Below are 19,619 nucleotides of genomic sequence, written 5' to 3' on the forward strand. Positions count from 1 at the left end.
TTGAAGTCCGCACAGCTTAGAGTTGCCAAGGTTGAGGAACCCTGGATTAGAGGACTTCTAAAATCCCTTCCAACCCCGTGATTCTAAGTCTCGCTTTCTGCATGCCCTAAACATGGAAGTAGCAGGACCAAGGCAGGTCGTTCAGGGCTGCCAGCCAGGGGAGAAAGGTGACGCTGCTGCCGGCGAAAAGTGTCCCCACTTTGGCCTGTCCGAGATGAGATTTAGGTTCAGAAGGAAGGCACGTCAGCTAGCTGGCTAGGGTGTTGACGTCCCCAGAAAAGACGACGGGGCGTATTCAGCTGTCAGCTCGGTCAGAATGTCGGCCCAGCCCGGTCCGCACTGCCTCTTTCGACGCAACCCAAGATTTGTTCCTTTTGAGGTACAACTTTCTCCTGCGCCTCGCTTTGAACCAGACTGCGAGACACTCTAACCTCACCTCTCCTCTGCTCTCTATGGTTAAAGGTACTCGCGCGGGTCATCTGACGCCAGTCTCTCTCCGACGGCGGCCCTCCCGCTGACGTCAGAGCGCCGCTCTTGCCCTTCCCTTGCCGCTTCCCCAAACACCAAAGCCGCCCCGCCTCCCACTTCTGAGTGACGTCTCCGGAGACTCAATGAGCCTCAAGGTAGGGCCGAAGGCCCCGCCTTCCAATCGCCGAATGGCGTCGACCTTAGCCAATGACGCCGTGAGGAGGCGGGGATGCTAAGTCGGGTTGGGTTAGGGCTGCGCCTGTCAGGGCGGGCGGCGGGATGGCGGCGCTTTACGCTTGTACCAAGTGCCACCAGCGGTTCCCCTTCGAGGCGCTCAGCCAGGGACAGCAGCTCTGTAAGGTCAGGGCCGGGAGTGGGATCGGGGGAAGCCGAAGGGTGAGCCGGGAGGGCGGCGTCGGGCTCGTAAGCGGAAGCTGTGAATCCGAATTCGACCCCCCCCCCGGAATCCACCCTCGTCGTCTCCGGAGTGGGGCGGGGGGGCTGTTGGGGTTGCGCTGCCCTTTGCCCGTCCAATGCCGCCTTGGATGTTTTTTATACACACACACACACACATACACACATACATATACACACATATACATACATACATACATGTATAAAATCCAAGGCGGCATTGAGCGGGCAAAGGGCAGCACAACCCCAACAGCCCCCCCGCCCCACTCCGGAGACGGGGAGGGTGAATTCCGGGGGGGTGTCGAATTCGGATTATATTACATACACACACACACACACATATTATATATATATATGCACACACACACATACATATATATTACTTTTATTTATATTTATTATTGTATTTTTATATTGTGTATTTGTGATTGTTGTTTTAATTGATTGTTGTAAACTGCCCAGAGTCCCCCAATGGGAGGAGATAGGCGGGGACAAATTGGATAGATAAATAAATAAATAAAAATAAATATATATATATACATATGTGTGTGTGTATATATATATATATATATGTATATGTATAAGCTGGAGAAGTACCAGGGCCTGAAGGAGGAACTGGAAAGGATGTGGCAAGTGAAGGCCAAAGTGGCCAAGTGGTGGTAGGGGCACTCGGGGCTGTGACCCCCAAGCTGGGAGAGTGGCTCCAACAGATCCCAGGAGCAACGTCAGAGCTCTCTGTCCAGAAGAGTGCAGTGCTAGGAACAGCTAAGATACTGCGCAGAACCCTCAAACTCCCAGGCCTCTGGCAGAGGACCTGAAGCTGAGGAAGACACACATCACCCATATGGGTGAGAAGGGATTTTTTATATATATATCCTGTATATCTTCTGCCTTTCTTATTTTGAAGGAAAACAGCACCGCTGCCTCCTTCACAGGGTTGTTGTTGCGGTGCTTAGGCAAAAATGGGTATCCAAAGAGGTGACTATGGGCCAGTCCCTCTCTCTCAGCCCAGCCCACCTCACAGGGTTGTTGTTCTGGGGAAAAGAGGAGGAGGCAGGAGTATCAGGTATGTTCGCCACCTTGAGTTTACTATCTATTATTATGGTTAGATTTGTATCTCGTCTCTTCAATATATAACTCAAGGCGGTGAACATACCTAATACTCCTAGCTTCTGTTTTCCCGACAACAACAGTCCTGTGAGGTGGGCTGGGCTGAGAGAGTGACTGGCCCAAGGTCACCCAGCCGGCTTTCTTGCCCAAGGCAGGACTAGAACTCTCATACCACGCCTGATTGGCTCTTGGGCTGAGAGAGAGGGACTCCCAAGGTCACTCAGCCAGTTTTCATGCCTAAGGCAGGACTAGAACTCATGGTTTCCTGGTTTCTAGGCCAACACCTTTGCTTGCCTCTCCAGTAAAGGCAGGATAAAAATCTAATTATAATAATAATTGGAATTGCAGGGCAAGGAGGAAGGATGAAATTGTTCTGTAAGGGTGTATTTATTTGTTGCACCTGTATCCTGCCTGGTCAAGAAATCAGTCAATTTTATTTTGATCCACTCTCAGCAAGTTGCATTAAAACATAATACAATAAGTCAGAGGAATACAAACGAGGATTGCCCCATTTCATCCATGCAACAGCCCTTTTGTGGGATCAGGTTAAGGGAATGCCATTGCTTCAGTTCCAGCTTGGAGCTTCAAATAGTGATGTTCACAGCAACACATTTAACCTGGTTGTTGATTTAACCCACTATCTTGGTTTGCACAGGACACTAAATGCTGAACTAACCAAAAGGTCTAGGTTAGCACCATATGTTGAGCCACAAAAAATTGATAACACTAATCAAGCTTAATATATTGTTATCAGTGCATTGTATCTGACCTGAAAATCAAGAGTCTGGTAGCATCTTTTCTGACACAGGAACAGATTTTATTAAAAAGCAGAAGCTCGTGTGAGTTGCAGCTGATGAAAAGAGCTGCAGCTCCTGAAAGCTTTTGCCTTTTAATAAAATTTGTAAGTTGGAAAAGGTGCTACCTGATTCCTTCTGATTTTTTTGCCATCATAGACTAACACAGCTCTTCTGCGTTACCTGACCTGATTAAGTGTGTTGTGTAAACACTGCCAGTGACTGGAGACTGAAACCTAAGCCTCTACGGTTGGGTAATGTGACTGGGCTCACATCAGCCTTCTCCACCAGGGCCCTTCCCTTGTACATGCTGACTGCAGATTAGGAGAGCTGAAATCCAGCACATCTAGAGGGCACCAAGTTCAGGAAGACTGTATTGAACCAACTATGATTTGTCTTAAGTTTAACATCTCTGATCAACCCAATCTTAATGGTTTGTGGGTTTGTAGTGTACAAACCTAGCTAATTGTAGTTGATTCAACAAATCCTGGTTAATGAAAGCCTGATTTAATGATATGTGAAATCAGCTTCAGTATGACTACTGTGCTAGACTGGTTGGTTCTCCAGGTTTGATTTCCCCAAGGAGGAAATGTATTGAAGAGAAATATAACAAAACTAAGGCCAGTGCCTGGTCATGATTTCTAACATTTTCTAGAGCCATCCAACCATCATTAAGCCCATATAACAATCAGGAGGATAGATTTTTTTTTTTTTTTAAAAATCACCTTAATGGTGTTAAATAGCAGTATAACTTACTAGTGAGGAAATGGCCCTCAGGATTCCAGTGTATGTGTATTGTTTTTTAAATCTGATCAGTCGTGTCTGATTCTCAGAGTCTGCCTGGACAAGTCCCTGCAATTTTCTTGGCAGGTTTTTCAGAAGTGGTTTGCCATTGCCTGTGTATTTGAAAGGTGAAAGGTCCCCTGTGCAAGCACCAAGTCATGCCTGACCCTTTGGGGGGACGCCGCTTTCGTGACGTTTTCTTGGCAGACTACAGTGGGGTGGTTTGCCGTCGCCTTCCCCAGCAAGCTGGGTGCTCATTTCACCGACCTCGGAAGGATGGGAGGCTGAGTCGGCCTGAGCCGGCTAGATCGAGCTCAGGTCATGGGGAGAGTTTTGGTTGCAGTACTGCTTCCTTCCACTCTGTGCCACATGAGGCTCTGTGTATATACCTGGGAGTAAATCCCACTGATTTCAACAGTACTTATTTCTAAGGAAAAATGGACTGCTTGGGCTGTGGATGGAGAGAGATGTTCCTTGGGAAGGTAATTTGGAACTTGAGTAAGCAGATGCGTTGCGGTTTTAACCCTATGATCATTTAACAGTTTAGCTATTCCCCCTTCATGCTTTTATCGTTCATCAGCCACTGATCTAATTAAGTCGTGTGTGTGTCAGGCAAGGTAAATTCTGAATGGTGCTTGTTAAGCAAGATTTGGGATCTAGTCATTGTCAGTTATTACCTCTTTGTATACCATCCTTTTACCAAATTGTGCCAGGTTTGAAACTGGTGTACAATAAAGTGTGTACCGTAATAAGGTCTAGGCAATAAAATTAATACTTTAGATTGAGCATCCTGCAGAGGTTGAAACCAGTTAGAGTAAGAAGAGCAATGAAGTCAGTGGTTCTGGACTAAATTAAACTGGAGGGGAAAAGGCTCAGGGGGGCAATTTAATGATGGAGAAAAAAAGCTTGATGATTAGAGGGAGGATCACTACAGTATTTCAGAATCCTTGTGGGCAAAACAAGAGTTAGGATTTCAAGTGAACCATTAAATTGTATTGGATATTACTATGTTACCATGTTGCTCCAGTGATTTGCTTGTTCTTTGCACTCTCTTTAGAGTTTGATGTAGCTTTCTGTGCTACATGATACTTACTGAAGCATATATTAAATGTCAGTGGTTTCTTCTAAGATATTGATTATGATCAAGAGCAGCTGTATAAGGACCATAAATTTCACTATAAAGGGCTGTGATCATAACAACTGCTTACTAGAGAGAATCCTTGTTGCTTCTCTTAATAACAGCTGGATTCACGCAACACGTTAAGCCTAGGTTAACAAAACCTAATTGTACAAGTAATGCCTAAACTTATAAACCATGTTACAGCATAATATGACACCTGGTTCTCACCATATGCTAAAATAAGAGCTGGATTTCTATCACTTGATGAATTACAAAATACTCAGCCTTTTCAGAAACAGTTTAAGAAAGATTGGACACAATTGCCTTGTTGCTGCAGTTGCTTTGGAAATTGGAACACTAACTCATAACGCTACTTTGTACTATACTTCCACATTTTGAGCCGAAAGTGTTAACTAGTTTTATATTGACCATTGCTATGAGGGACACTTATGACCTTCCTGGCTATATCCCAAGCATTTGAAATAGGACATCAAGAACAGTGAGTCTTCCCAGCTTGTGGAATGGTTAAATAAATTGTTATACAACCCTGGCAGGCAGAAATCTACACCTGACTTGCAGCAATGGATTGCTGATATTTATGATACATCAACATTTGAATTCACTTTCTTTTTCAACAAGAGGGCAATCAGTGTTCAAGAAATGTGGTGAAATTATTCCAAGTTCTTTTGATTGTGAGATAAATTTCCAGACCTTTTCTTTCTTGATAAATTTTGAGGTTACATTATTTTATCTCCCTGTATGTAATGTCTCTTTAATTAGAGACACCCACTCTCTTTATCGCCTAGTTAGTGTGCTGCATAAACTAGCTGATGTGTGGTATAGCCATTAAAAGAGAAACAGTGACAGAAAAGAGCATCAAGTGTGATTATTGTTACCATTGGCATTGATATTCTATCTTAAGTTCTAGTTTCATCCCCAGAACAACAATCCTGGGAGTTAGATTGGGCTGGAGGAGACTGACCAAAGTCACTGAGTGAACTCTTTGATTAAGTGGGGTGTTGGCCCTGGACATTCCCAGTCCAAATCTTGCTTCTTAACCACTATACTACACTACCTCTCCTATTGTGGATGGGGCGCAAATCGTTTTTGTTGTTTTGTCTATCCATTTCAATTGGAGGCTGAGAAGTAGTGCTAGAAAAGTACCATTAGATTGCTGTGTAAGTCCAGAATAAAAAATGCGTAGTCTTTATCCTTATTGAGTATTGGGAGGGGGGTTCTGTAGAGAGCCACAGAGATTACCTTGGAGACACTATGCAATGGCACTTAGGAAAACATGATTTAATCCAGGACAGGAAGAAAACATTAGAAAAAAACAGATTAACTGCACCTTAACTCTCTTGAGTATAAGAGGGAGGGAGGGAAATACTATCCAGCTTTCAGGATTCTGTAATTATTTGTTTGTTTGTTTGTTTGTCAAATTTCTCTGCCACCTGTCTCGTATACAATGACTCTTTATGGCCTATATCAATAGAATTCCAGTCATTCCTATGGAGTCTGTTTCCTAAACTGGCCTACCTTAAAGGGCTGATAGTTCCCTTGTGTGCTGTTCATTGGTATTGCTTTCATGTTTATGGGACATTACGATAGTTACAGTAAAATTCCCTCAGTTCTCCTGCTGCTTTTCTCCAGGAGTTTATGTGCATTTCAAACCTTTTAACACATCCTTTCTCTTTCAGGAGTGTCGGATTGCACACCCGGTTGTTAAATGTACTTACTGTAGAACTGAATTCCAGCAAGAGAGGTAAATGCTGCGTATGGTAGATTATTAAAGGGAAGTAACAACATGGAATTGTTGGTTTTGTCCAGACGAAGACTTTTTACAGTGTTCTGTTCTTTTATTTCCAGTGTATTTTCAGTACCTGTAGATCAGCCTTTCTCAACTTTTTGACCCTGGAGGAACCCTTGAAATATTTTTCAGGCCTCAGGGAACCCTGAATGTGCAAATATAGGCCAGAAGACACAACATTATTATATTCGTTTCATGTGTAGGCCTGTATATATGTGCTAACAGTGTTCTTAAACTAAAAATAAAGAACGAAACTGACCTTGAAGTTGCCCGGATTTGAAATAATTTTTTAAATAAATCGTGATCTCCCAGGGAACCCCTCGTGACCTCTTGTGGAACCCAGGGTGCCACGGAGCCCTGGTTGAGAAGCCCTGCTGTAGATAGTTCAAAGTGCTTTAGAGCTTGTTAATATTCACCCAGACAGAAGACAGACGCTTTGCACTAGCTTTCTGAATTATGCTTGCAGCAGTTTAGAAATAAATTCTGCTGAAAGACATAGCACTTCCAAGAGAGGAATTATGGAGAGGGCAGGTTGGCGTCTACCCATGTGTCATGGCTGTAACAAAAAATAAAATCAAACTTCTTTCTTCCCTGTTGCAGCTGTAACATATAAAACGACTCATCGCTTCCATTAGTAGCTCTCAGGGATACTGTTAGTGCCGGCTCCAGCATTGTGGAAGTGTGCCACTAGTTTTGGAAGTGACTGCAGGAGTGGGGTCAGATGGGGATTTTTTACGGCAGCTCTGCTCATTCGATATGCTAAATTGCTACTGTGACTTGGACCCCAGAGTCTGGCCAGAAGTGAATTAAAGTGCACCAGATCCATATGCTTGAACTGTGTGAACATGGCAGTCAGCAAGGTCAAACTAATGGATGCTTTGAAGTCATTTTCTCAGCTTAGTTGTGTTAAGGACACATTGCAGCCCTATTTTACTTGGGGTTCATATATAATCTTATGCAAGATTGCTTAGAAGAATGCTTTCTTGAGCTCAGTGGGACTTCTTGGGAAGTGGATTATGGATGGTTACTTCAGCTACATTGATCTGAGTGGAAATTATTTTTGAGTCAGGCTTGCTCAATACTATAGTAATTTGGGGAACTCCTGAACAGTTCCAGTTAATTTAAATGTGAGTAATTCAGCGAACAATGCCTTCTCTTTGTATCCAATCCTTAAATCGGGAGGACATTTACACCTTTACATCTAAAAACTGGGCCCCAGACCGTAAGTCATCCAAGAATCATATAATAAAGGGCACAGTGAGCCTGTGGGTCTCAAAACGTTGCCTATGATCTACCCATTCCTGATTATTAGGGGCTGATGAAAGATCAAGTCTCAAATCAACTGGAAACCCCTAATAAAAGATGAAACATAATGTGAAAGCCACAAAAGTGTTTAAAATTTTGCCTATTACATTTGATCAGTATATATTGGGGCTGTGCAGCTGTTCAGATTTAGACTCCAAAAGGTGCTTAGCATCTGTTTGCAACCCCTTTTTTAAATCACCTTTCTTTAATGCCAGTTCTTTTAAATCAACTGACACTAGAGTTCATAACTTTTATTTTAAAATCCTATACATCTGTCCGTCTCCTAAAATACATCAGAGACAGTAGAAATAAAAATTTGAGACATGCCAAGGCATTTGAACCAGCATTGCAAGAATTACCCCCCATTTGACATTTGAAACCCAGTTGAATAATATTGAATATTTCCAGTATAAATAGCTTTCCAAGAAAGAAAATGCAATAGAAAAATTAACATAATCTGTGCATAACCTGCTAAATTGCTAGAGATTACTGTGGTGGTCAAAGATCTGTCTGGCTGCTTTTGGTGCTTATTTAGGGATCAGCTCATTGGATGTAGTCTGATTTTTTGCATAGCTGTTGCAGGTTTCACCCCAGTCACACCTACAAGTCATACCTTTTCTAGTTCTTTGCTTCTCAGCTTCTTTGGGTCCATAGTGCTCAGGTCAGTCTCTTTATCATAGTTCAGTTCACAGATCTGATTGTCTTTTTCAGCTTCTCAACAAGGATATGATGACACCTCACTAAATATTTGAGGGGCTGCATCACTGGTTGCTTCAGTATAATAACAGAAATGGTGCTTTTTGCTTCTTTGGAGAATTCCAAAAGTTTTTTTTCCAGTACTGTTTGGTATGAATTCAACATTCCTTTCTTGTGGAGCATGGAATGACAACACACATTCAGGTAGTCCTAGACTTAACAACCATTCATTCAACGTTACGATGGTGCTGAAAAAAGTGACTTACAGCTGGTCCTCACACTTACAACCGTTGCAGTGCCCTGCAGTCATGTGATCAAAATTCAGGAGCTTGGCAACCGGCATGTATTTACATGGTTGCAGTGTCCCAGGGTCACCTGATCGCCATTTGCAACCTTCCCAGCCGGCTTCTGACCAGCAAAGTCAATGGGGAAAGCTGGATTCACTTAACAACCATGTGATTCACTTAACAACAATGCTGACTTGCTTAACAGCCACAGCAAAAAAGTCATGAACTTGGGTGTGACTAGCTTAATGGCCATCTCGCTTAGCAATGGAAGTCCCAGTCCCAATTGTGGTCGTAAGTTGAGGACTACCTGTAGTTTGCAGTCTTGCTATTGCAGAGTGTAGATGTTTCTGCAAGAGGCACAGTGTGGGGAGCAGGATCAAGGCCAGTGCTGCCCAGAGCCTGTTAGCTGTCCATATCCTACTTCTCTGAGCCCACCTTGGCCACTCACTTGGCTCACCCGTTTGCACCCCTTAAAGCAGCTGCATCTTTTCCTGCAGCTGCTACACAATCCCAAGAAAAGATGCAGCAACTTTAAGAGGTTGCAAACAGATGCATGCCCCAAAGCACCCTTTGGAGACTGAATCTGAATAGCTGCATGGCCCTAAGCCATATTATCAGATTTTATTTTTTATATTCTGTTTTTTCTTCTGCTAGTAAAACCAATACAATATGCAAGAAGTGTGCTCAGAATGTGAAACTTTATGGGACGGTATGTATCAAAAATCTTTTTTTCCCTTCAGCAATTTGACAATAATATAAAATCATCACTAATAGCAATAAAACAGGGAAAGAAAATAATCCGTAGAAATGTGTATTACTATAAATTGCTAATATGTATTTATTAAGTTTGTATGCTGCCCAACTCCCAACAAGTTAAGGGTTGACTGAGATGGGGTGGAAGTAAATCATACTCCACTGGGGCAGTGTTTCTCAACCTCAGCAACTTTAAGGTGTGTGAACTTCAACTCCCAGGATTCCCCAGGGAGTCGAATCCTGGGAGTTGAAGTCCACACATCTTGAAGTCACTGAGGTTGAGAAACACTGCCCCAGTGGAACATCTACTGATTTCTGGTGAACCACTATTGCTCACGTGGCCTGTAGTGAAAGATGCTTGGAGTTATTGGTCACTGGTAAGGGTTTCCCACCACTGGCCTAGCGCCTGATAAACTATGGGATTGTCACAAAGAATGTCTTTATATAAACCAGCTAAGGCGTTTTAGTGTTAATTGAAGTTCTGAAGTACATTTCAATTGCCTAAAGCTCTTGAACGTGCATTCTTGCTTTGTGAGTTTAAAACACTTCAGTGGTAAATAAGGATTTAAGAAAATTAAGCTGTGTAAGGCAATAATGTGGATGCGGTGGCGCTGCGGGCTAAACCACTGAGCTGCTGAGCTTGCCAATCGGAAGGTCGGCGGTTTGAATCCGCGTGACGGGGTGAGCTCCCGTTGCCAGTCCCAGCTCCTGCCAACCTAGCAGTTCGAAAACATGCCACTGTGAGTAGATTAATAGGCACCGCTTCGGCGGGCAGGTAACGGTGTTCCATTTAGTCATGCCGGCCACATGACCACGGAAGTGTCTACGGACAAACGCCGGCTCTTCGGCTTTGAAACAGAGATGAGCACCGCCCCCTAGAGTCGGACACGACTGGACTTAATGTCAAGGGAAACCTTTACCTTTACTAAGGCCATAACATTGTTTCAGTGTATAAGAGGATTATTTTCCATGGCTGGTCAAGGAAGAGTAACAGCTCTAGAGAAGTTAAATACTTGTGGCATTATCAGTTTTGTTTTTAACTTTTATTCAATTATTTTATTGAAAAAAAGCTTGAAATGCAGTGTTAGGAGCATTTAAGCAGATGGGAGATGGCTGCTTATATATTCCAGTGTGATGCTAATCCCTTTGCTACTTTATCTTCTTTATTATTTAAGCCAAAGCCGTGCCAGTACTGCAACATAATTGCAGCATTTATTGGCAATAAGTGTCAGCGGTGTACGAACTCTGAGAAGAAATACGGGCCGCCCCATTCATGTGAGCAGTGTAAGCAACAGTGCGCCTTTGACAGGAAGGATGATAGGAAAAAAGTGAGTAACTATACATGTTCAGTAAAGAAAGTACTCTTTATTAAGTGTAGGCTTGGACCACACAGTCCATTTATTGTGCCTCAGTCTGCCAGCGTCCAAGCAGCAGCTGACCCTGGTGCTAGCCATTATTTACTTCTAGCTGAATCTTAGTTATTAAGACAGCACTGAAACCATGATTCCCAGGAGAATATGTGGTTTTTAATCTTCTCATGCAGTTTGATTTATAATATGGTATTCCATTTAATCCAAGTACTCAAAGCCGCTAACAGTTAATAAAATGCAGAACGTAAACATTTTTAAAGCATAAGTTTAAACCCACTGCAGGTATCAAATAAACACTAACAAGTGGAAGATTGAGGTTCGGTTCCCTGTAACATGTGGACTGGCCTGGAGCATGTCTTTCCAAGCCACGTGTATATCAACATATATGGATAGAGATAGAGAGTCCTGGAGTTATGACCATTTGTTCAGTGGCTGGGGCTTCCTGGGATGGCTGCAGCTTTGCATCATGTCACGCTGCTGGGCTTGCAGCCCCAGAGCTGTGGCACACCAAGAAGCCCCTGAGCCGCAGCGTGGCAAGCAGCCCCAGAGCTGCATGGTTCTGGGGCTGCTTGCTGCCCTGCAACGCGGGGTGCAGAGCAGCCAAAAGGGCAGAGATGGGGAAGAGGCAGCTGGGGAGACAGTCCCTTAACCTGGAAGAACCAAGGCTCAGGGTTCGGAGGGAGCAAACCGAGAATGGCTTGGATTGGGGTGGGTGTGGGTCCTTGGCTAACAACCAGTGGAATTCGGTTAATGATGGCAAGAGGGGGTGCCAAGATTGCCATTGCTTCGAGCTTTACAACCACATTGCTTAACGACAGAAATTCCAATTGCAGTCATAACTCAAGGAACACCTGTATAGATAGTTGAGGTGCCATCTGTATAGAATGTCTGGCTAAGCATCCAAAGTAAGAACATGTGAATAACAAATTTCACAGGTTTTAGGAAAAAGATAGGTGTGTAAGTTGAACACTGCCTTTTTTCAATCATCAGGTATGAGTTGAATAAAATATCACTTACATTGGGAGGCAGTTGAGGAATTGGTTTGTATTACACAGCAGCATTCTTGTTTTTAATTTGTTTCAGAATGGCTGTTATTTTTACTGGGAGAGATGGATGAGCCTGTTTCTGATTCCTGTTGGGTTCACATGTCTCTTCCATCCTGTTTTGGCAAAGTTTTTCCATTGTTTAAACCACATTAAAATTTGCATTCATGTTTTCTCTTAAAACGACCTTTTTAGGCATACTTCTAAGCTGCAAACTGCATTCTGTACAACTTGATTTAGTCTAACGTACAGCTTGGTTCCAATCTGCACAGTAATCTGTTGACCAAGTTGATTAATAAAATCCCGTTTCTCTGTGGCCTTCTTTTCCGTGGCTTCAGGTGGATGGAAAGTTACTCTGCTGGCTTTGCACACTTTCCTATAAGCGAGTGCTACAGAAGACCAAAGAACAGCGTAAGCATTTAAACACCTCCTCTCGGACAAGCCTGCCAGAAAAGGAGCAATATGGCCAACTTAACTGCAGCAGCCACTACAACAGGTATCTTTGCTTTGCACACTGTTTTTTAACTCTTCATTCTTTATTTTATTCTGTGATCTGATTCACTTATGCTAAGCCAAGGTTTGCTTAACTACAGGTAGTCCTTGCTTAACTACAGTAATTGGAACCGGCAACTCCATTGCTAATCAATGTCATAAAGCGCAACGTCACATGACCGCGCCAACTTACAACAGCAGTTGCGGCAGTTCTGGTTGCCATCGTTAAGCGAATCCCACGTGATTGTTAGGCATGACGTCACGTGATCCCCAGTTATGACTTCCTGCCAGCTTCCCCATTGACTTTGCTTGTTGGAAGCTGGCAGTGAAGGTCTCGAATGGCAATCCCGTGACCGGGGGACACTGCAACCATCACAATTGTGGGCTGGTTGCCAAGGGCCCAAAGCACGATCACGTGACCACGGGGATGCTGCGATGGCCCCAACTACGAGGGAAGGTCTCTCTGTTCAGTGTCATCGTTACTTCGAAGAGTCGCTGAATGAGTGATTGTTAAACAAGGACTAACTATGGTTATTGAATGAACTACCATTGACTAGGTAAGCCCAATATAGTAAGTCAAAACCCAACAAATTGCCGTAAACATAGTCACTGACTGTTCTCATAATGTATAAAGATGGAGTAACTCCTTCTTCAGATTTGGTCTTCACAGCTGCGTTGTATTGCTTGGAATACAAAGATCAGTGGCCTTTAGAGTTCTGAGTTAAGCTTTATCTATGGGAGTGGGCAAGAATGTCCTCCCATCATAAGCTAAAAGATATAGAAGTTTTCTCCCAAAGTTAATCTGGAATGAATATTTAATTAATTAAATTCAACTTAGGTGCCACCTGACCCTGGGCACCTCATAATGGAAGCATAAAATACAATGCGAATAATCAGAAATGAAATCAATAAAGGACAAGAAAAATAAGAACAACAAAAAAATGAAGAACAGAACAAGAACAAGATGGTGGTCCAGCAACAGCACATAAAAAATAACCCGCAAGGGGCTTCATCCACTTAGCCCAACACCTGGAAGAAGAGCCAGGCCTTTAAGGCCTTCCAGAATGCCATCAGGGTAGGAGCCACTGGATTTCAGGAAGAACCTCATTCCAGGGGGCAGGTGTCATGATGGAGATGGCACACTTCCTGGGTCCCAAAAGATGACACCCTTGAGTCAAGTTTGACCCTTGATGACTACATCAATGCGTGTATTCAGTTTTCTTGGCAGCAGTATGGAAGTAGTTTGCCATTACCACTGTCTGGGATATAGTATGCATGCCCCAGATAAGGTCACTATATTCCCACAGTAGGTTTCCTTCTAAAGCTATCACTGGTGCTGGGTATTGTTGGTAGAAGTTGGAGTGCTAAATATAGGTAGTCCTCATTTAGCCACCACAATTGGGACTGGCAACTTGGTCATTAAGTGAAGCGATCACTAAGCGAAACCATGACTGTGCTTATGACGTTACTTCAGCTTTCCTTTGCTTTATGGAAAGGTCGTAAATAATGAGGATTGGTTGTAAAGTTACTTTTTCATCACGGTTGTAACTGCAAACGGTCGCTAATGTGGCAGTCGCTAAACAAGGACTACCTGTATCTGTAAGGCAACAGATTGTATTCACTACATCAGAAGTACAGTAGGCAATCAGGTTCAAACCCTTATTCAGCCGTAATGTTTGCAGAGTGATCCTGGCCCAATCCCTTTTTTCATTCACCTCTCCTCTGTCATTCCTACTTCACAGGGCTATCATTATTATTCCTAGTAAGAAGCATGGTCTTTTTTTTTTCCACTCTGGTCTAGAGAATCTCCTGCAGGTCATGATAAACGATTCACACCATGATCTGTTCTGGTTAATTGCTGCATGAGAAACATTGAAACGATGGAGGATAGTTTCTGTTACAGTATTACAAAGCATCTAACAACCATGCGCATGCCAGATATTAAAAATGGGCTTCTTTTCATATTTGCTGCTTATTATGAATTGCTGTATTATCTACAGAATTGTGATTCCAATGATTTTGTGGAATGACTAAAAACTCTAAAATCGTGAGTTAGAATTGGCCAGTTTCCAGGCTGTGGTCAGTTTTTCCTCTGTGTTCCTTCTGCAGCCAGAAAACCTTATCTACATCTTCTATTCAGAATGAACTCCCAAAGAAAAAAACCAAGTCTGATGCCATATCAGCCAATGGGGACAGGTAAGCCACTTAATTTTTAGAAGTAAAAGGGTATTGGATCCTGTCTTTGCTTAAAAAAGAAAGGAAGGAAAGCATTCTATACACATTCTGGTGTTTAGAGATTACAAGCAAAAGTTCCTCAAAATGCAGCCATGAATTAATTGTGGGTTATTCTGGAAGGGCAAAGGAAGAGATCTCTCTCTTTCCCTCCCTCTCACTTCATGCCACAGTTTCACTCATGTCTTCTGCAGAGCTGCTGTTTACCTATGAAGGCTTTCATTGAATTGCAGATAATTTAGAGATATGATTTTTAATGGGACTGTGATAGGGAGAAAATGAGTGCAATATGCTTTCTCCATCCTTTACGGTCTCAGTATTATGCAGCTGCTATTTATGTAACAGAACTTTGGTCGTTAAGCGAAACATCACATGACCACGTCTTTCAGATATACTTCCACCTTCTCTATTAACTCTGCTTGTTGCAAGCCAGTTGCAAAGCACACAAAGGGCAATCGTGTTAGCGTGGGACGTAAATGTGAGGATTAGTTGCAAAGCTATTTTTAAGACCATCGTAACTTCGAATGGTCATTAAATGAGGCAGTCAGTGAGCGAAGACTACTTGTAGTTGTTACAACCTGTCAGGTAGGCTAATATTGCTATCCAGAAATTGCAGGGCAAGGATGAAGGTATTTTTCAGATATATTGTGACTACTTCAGCAAAGGATCGTTACCTTGTCGTGGTGCTGGAGCTTGAGCACCTCAATGATGCCATGAGCTAAACCGTGAAGGGCCACCCAAGACGGGAAGGTCATGACAGAGAGGTCAGACTAAATGCGATCCCTGGGGAAGGTAATGGCAACCCACCCCAGTATTCTTGCCGTGAAAACTCAATGGATCAGTACAACCAGAGATATGTCGGTATACCATCGGAAGATGAGACCCCCAGGTCGGAAGATGGTCAAAATGCTACTGGGGAGGAACAGAGGATGAGCTCAACTAGCCCCAGACGTGATGACGCAGCTAGCTCAAAGCCGAAAGGACGGCTAGCGGCCGACGGTGCTGGTGGTGAACGGCGAATCCGATGTTCTAAGGATCAACACACCATTGGAACCTGGAATGTAAGATCTATGAGCCAGGGCAAATTGGATGTGGTTATTGGTGAGATGTCAAGATTAAAGATAGACATCCTGGGCGTCAGTGAACTGAAATGGACTGGAATGGGCCACTTCACATCAAATGACCACCAGATCTACTACTGTGGACAAGAGGACCACAGAAGAAATGGAGTAGCCTTCATAATTAATAGTAAAGTGGCTAAAGCAGTGCTTGGATACAACCCAAAAAACGACAGAATGATCTCAATTCGAATTCAGGGCAAGCCATCTAACATCACAGTGATCCAAATATACGCCCCAACCACAAATGCTGAAGAAGCTGAAGTAGAGCAGTTCTATGAGGATCTGCAGCACCTACTGGACAACACGCCTAAAAGAGATGTTATTTTCATCACGGGAGACTGGAATGCTAAGGTGGGCAGTCAAATGACACCTCAAATTACAGGTAAGTATGGCCTGGGAGAACAAAATGAAGCAGGACATAGGCTGATAGAATTTTGCCAAGACAATTCGCTCTGCGTAACAAACACTCTCTTCCAACAACCTAAGAGACGGCTTTATACATGGACTTCACCAGATGGACAACACCGAAATCAGATTGATTACATCCTTTGCAGCCAAAGGTGGCGGACATCTGTACAGTCGGTAAAAACAAGGCCTGGAGCTGACTGTAGTTCAGATCACGAACTTCTTCTTGCACAATTTAGGATCAGACTCAAGAGATTACGGAAGACCCACAGATCAGCTAGATATGAGCTCACTAATATTCCTAAGGAATATGCAGTGGAGGTGAGGAATCGATTTAAGGGACTGGACTTAGTAGATAGGGTCCCGGAAGAATTATGGACAGAAGTTGGCAGCATTGTTCAGGAGGCGGCAACAAAATACATCCCAAAGAAAGAGAAAACCAAGAAGGCAAAATGGCTGTCTGCTGAGACACTAGAAGTAGCCCAAGAAAGAAGGAAAGCAAAAGGCAACAGTGATAGGGGGAGATATGCCCAATTAAATGCAAAATTCCAGAGGTTAGCCAGAAGAGATAAGGAATTATTTTTAAACAAGCAATGCGCGGAAGTGGAAGATGACAATAGAATAGGAAGGACAAGAGACCTCTTCCAGAAAATTAGAAACATTGGAGGTAAATTCCAGGCAAAAATGGGTATGATCAAAAACAAAGATGGCAAGGACCTAACAGAAGAAGAAGAGATCAAGAAAAGGTGGCAAGAATATACAGAAGACCTGTATAGGAAGGATAACAATATCGGGGATAGCTTTGACGGTGTGGTCAGTGAGCTAGAGCCAGACATCCTGAAGAGTGAGGTTGAGTGGGCCTTAAGAAGCATTGCTAATAACAAGGCAGCAGGAGACGACGGCATCCCAGCTGAACTGTTCAAAATCTTGCAAGATGATGCTGTCAAGGTAATGCATGCTATATGCCAGCAAATTTGGAAAACACAAGAATGGCCATCAGATTGGAAAAAATCAACTTATATCCCCATACCAAAAAAGGGAAACATTAAAGAATGTTCAAACTATCGAACAGTGGCACTCATTTCACATGCCAGTAAGGTAATGCTCAAGATCCTGCAAGGTAGACTTCAGCAATTCATGGAGCGAGAATTGCCAGATGTACAAGCTGGGTTTAGAAAAGGCAGAGGAACTAGAGACCAAATTGCCAATATCCGCTGGATAATGGAAAAAGCCAGGGAGTTTCAGAAAAACATCTATTTCTGTTTTATTGACTATTCTAAAGCCTTTGACTGTGTGGACCATAACAAATTGTGGCAAGTTCTTAGCGGTATGGGGATACCAAGTCATCTTGTCTGCCTCCTGAAGAATCTGTATAACGACCAAGTAGCAACAGTAAGAACAGACCACGGAACAACGGACTGGTTTAAGATTGGGAAAGGAGTACGGCAGGGCTGTATACTCTCACCCTACCTATTCAACTTGTATGCAGAACACATCATGCGACAAGCTGGGCTTGAGGAATCCAAGGCTGGAGTTAAAATCTCTGGAAGAAACATTAACAATCTCAGATATGCAGATGATACCACTTTGATGGCTGAAAGCGAAGAGGAACTGAGGAGCCTTATGATGAAGGTGAAAGAAGAAAGTGCAAAAGCTGGCTTGCAGCTAAACCTCAAAAAAACCAAGATTATGGCAACCAGCTTGATTGATAACTGGCAAATAGAGGGAGAAAATGTAGAAGCAGTGAAAGACTTTGTATTCCTAGGTGCAAAGATTACTGCAGATGCTGACTGCAGTCAGGAAATCAGAAGACGCTTAATCCTTGGAAGAAGAGCAATGACAAATCTCGATAAAATAGTTAAGAGCAGAGACATCACACTGACAACAAAGGCCCGCATAGTTAAAGCAATGGTGTTCCCTGTAGTAACATATGGCTGTGAGAGCTGGACCATAAGGAAGGCTGAGCGAAGGAAGATCGATGCTTTTGAACTGTGGTGTTGGAGGAAAATTCTGAGAGTGCCTTGGACTGCAAGAAGATCCAACCAGTCCATCCTCCAGGAAATAAAGCCAGACTGCTCACTTGAGGGAATGATATTAAAGGCAAAACTGAAATACTTTGGCCACATAATGAGAAGACAGGACACCCTGGAGAAGATGCTGATGCTAGGGAGAGTGGAAGGCAAAAGGAAGAGGGGCCGACCAAGGGCAAGATGGATGGATGATATTCTAGAGGTGACGGACTCGTCCCTGGGGGAGCTGGGGGTGTTGACGACCGACAGGAAGCTCTGGCGTGGGCTGGTCCATGAAGTCACGAAGAGTCGGAAGCGACTAAACGAATAAACAACAACATTGTGACTACAATACCAAGGACCCTCCAGACAGACTGGAGGCCAGGATGAGGACGGATTCCAATACCAAAAAAAAGAAACTTAACAGAGTGAACAAACTATTGTACAATATCCTTAATTTCACATGCTGGCAAAATAATGCTTAGGATCATCCAACACAGATTAGAGCCCTACATGGAAAAAAAGATGCCTGATGTTCAAAAAGGCTTTGGAAAAGGCGGAGGAACACAAGACATTATTTCTGATGGACGCTGGATAATTGAAAAAGCCAAAGAATACCAAAAAGAAATCAGTATGCGCTTCATCAGTTATAGATAAGCCTTTGATCGTGTCGATCACGTCAAGCTGAGGAATATGCTCAGAAAAATGGGAATACCAGAACGTCTCATTGTCCTCCTGAGAAACTTACATATAGGTCAGGAAGCCACAGTCTGGACAGAACGTGGTGAAACAGACTGGCTCCAGGGTGGCAAAGGAGTGCAACAAGGCTGTATACTCTCCCTTTACTTATTCAACTTATATGCAGAATATATATTAAGGGAAGCTGGATTAGAAGAAGATGAGCATGGTTTTAAAACTGGAGGAAGAAACATCACCAAAAATGCAAAGGATCTGTAAGCCCTAGTACTAAAAGTCAAGGAGCATGGTGAAAGAAACGGGACTAAAATTAAATATAAAGAAGATCACATTAATGACAACAGGTAGAACAACCAGCCTTAGAATTGACAATGAAGATACCAAAGTGGTGGAGAGCTTCTACCTTTTAGGATCAACCATCAACAGTCAAGGAACAAACAGTCAAGAAATACGCCACAGACTAGCGCTCAGTAGAGCAGCCATGAAGGCCTTGGAAAAGATGCTCAAATGCTGTGATGTGTCTATATCTACAAAGATCAGAATTATGCAACCCATGATATTCCCTGTGACACTCTACGGAAGCGGAAGTTGGACTTTTATGAAGCAGGATAGGAAGGGTATTGATGCTTTTGAACTCTGGTGTTGGAGAATATCATGGACAACCAAGGAAACAAACCATAACCACTATTTCCCAAAGGCCTGGGAAAACAACCA

The 19,619-nt window shown here is 43.2% G+C and overlaps 1 protein-coding gene across 2 annotated transcripts in view; it reads left to right on the forward strand.

Moving 5' to 3' along the window:
• The first annotated feature begins 685 nt into the window (after window positions 1–685).
• The window catches only part of FAM76A (family with sequence similarity 76 member A), a 30,445-nt gene continuing 11,511 nt past the window's right edge, over window positions 686–19,619 (forward strand). Inside the window, exons 1-6 of one of the 2 annotated variants that reach the window (XM_063311874.1) lie at window positions 686–823; window positions 6,387–6,451; window positions 9,439–9,493; window positions 10,713–10,865; window positions 12,289–12,446; window positions 14,552–14,638. In XM_063311874.1, coding sequence (XP_063167944.1) covers window positions 698–823; window positions 6,387–6,451; window positions 9,439–9,493; window positions 10,713–10,865; window positions 12,289–12,446; window positions 14,552–14,638 — 644 coding nt within the window. In that variant the 5' untranslated portion in view covers window positions 686–697. Of the gene's footprint in view, window positions 829–6,386; window positions 6,452–9,438; window positions 9,494–10,712; window positions 10,866–12,288; window positions 12,447–14,551; window positions 14,639–19,619 lie in introns of both variants that reach the window. The other variant, XM_063311875.1, reaches the window with a different exon arrangement.

Source organism: Candoia aspera, chromosome 10, assembly GCF_035149785.1.
Source record: "Candoia aspera isolate rCanAsp1 chromosome 10, rCanAsp1.hap2, whole genome shotgun sequence".
NCBI lineage: Eukaryota > Metazoa > Chordata > Lepidosauria > Squamata > Boidae > Candoia > Candoia aspera.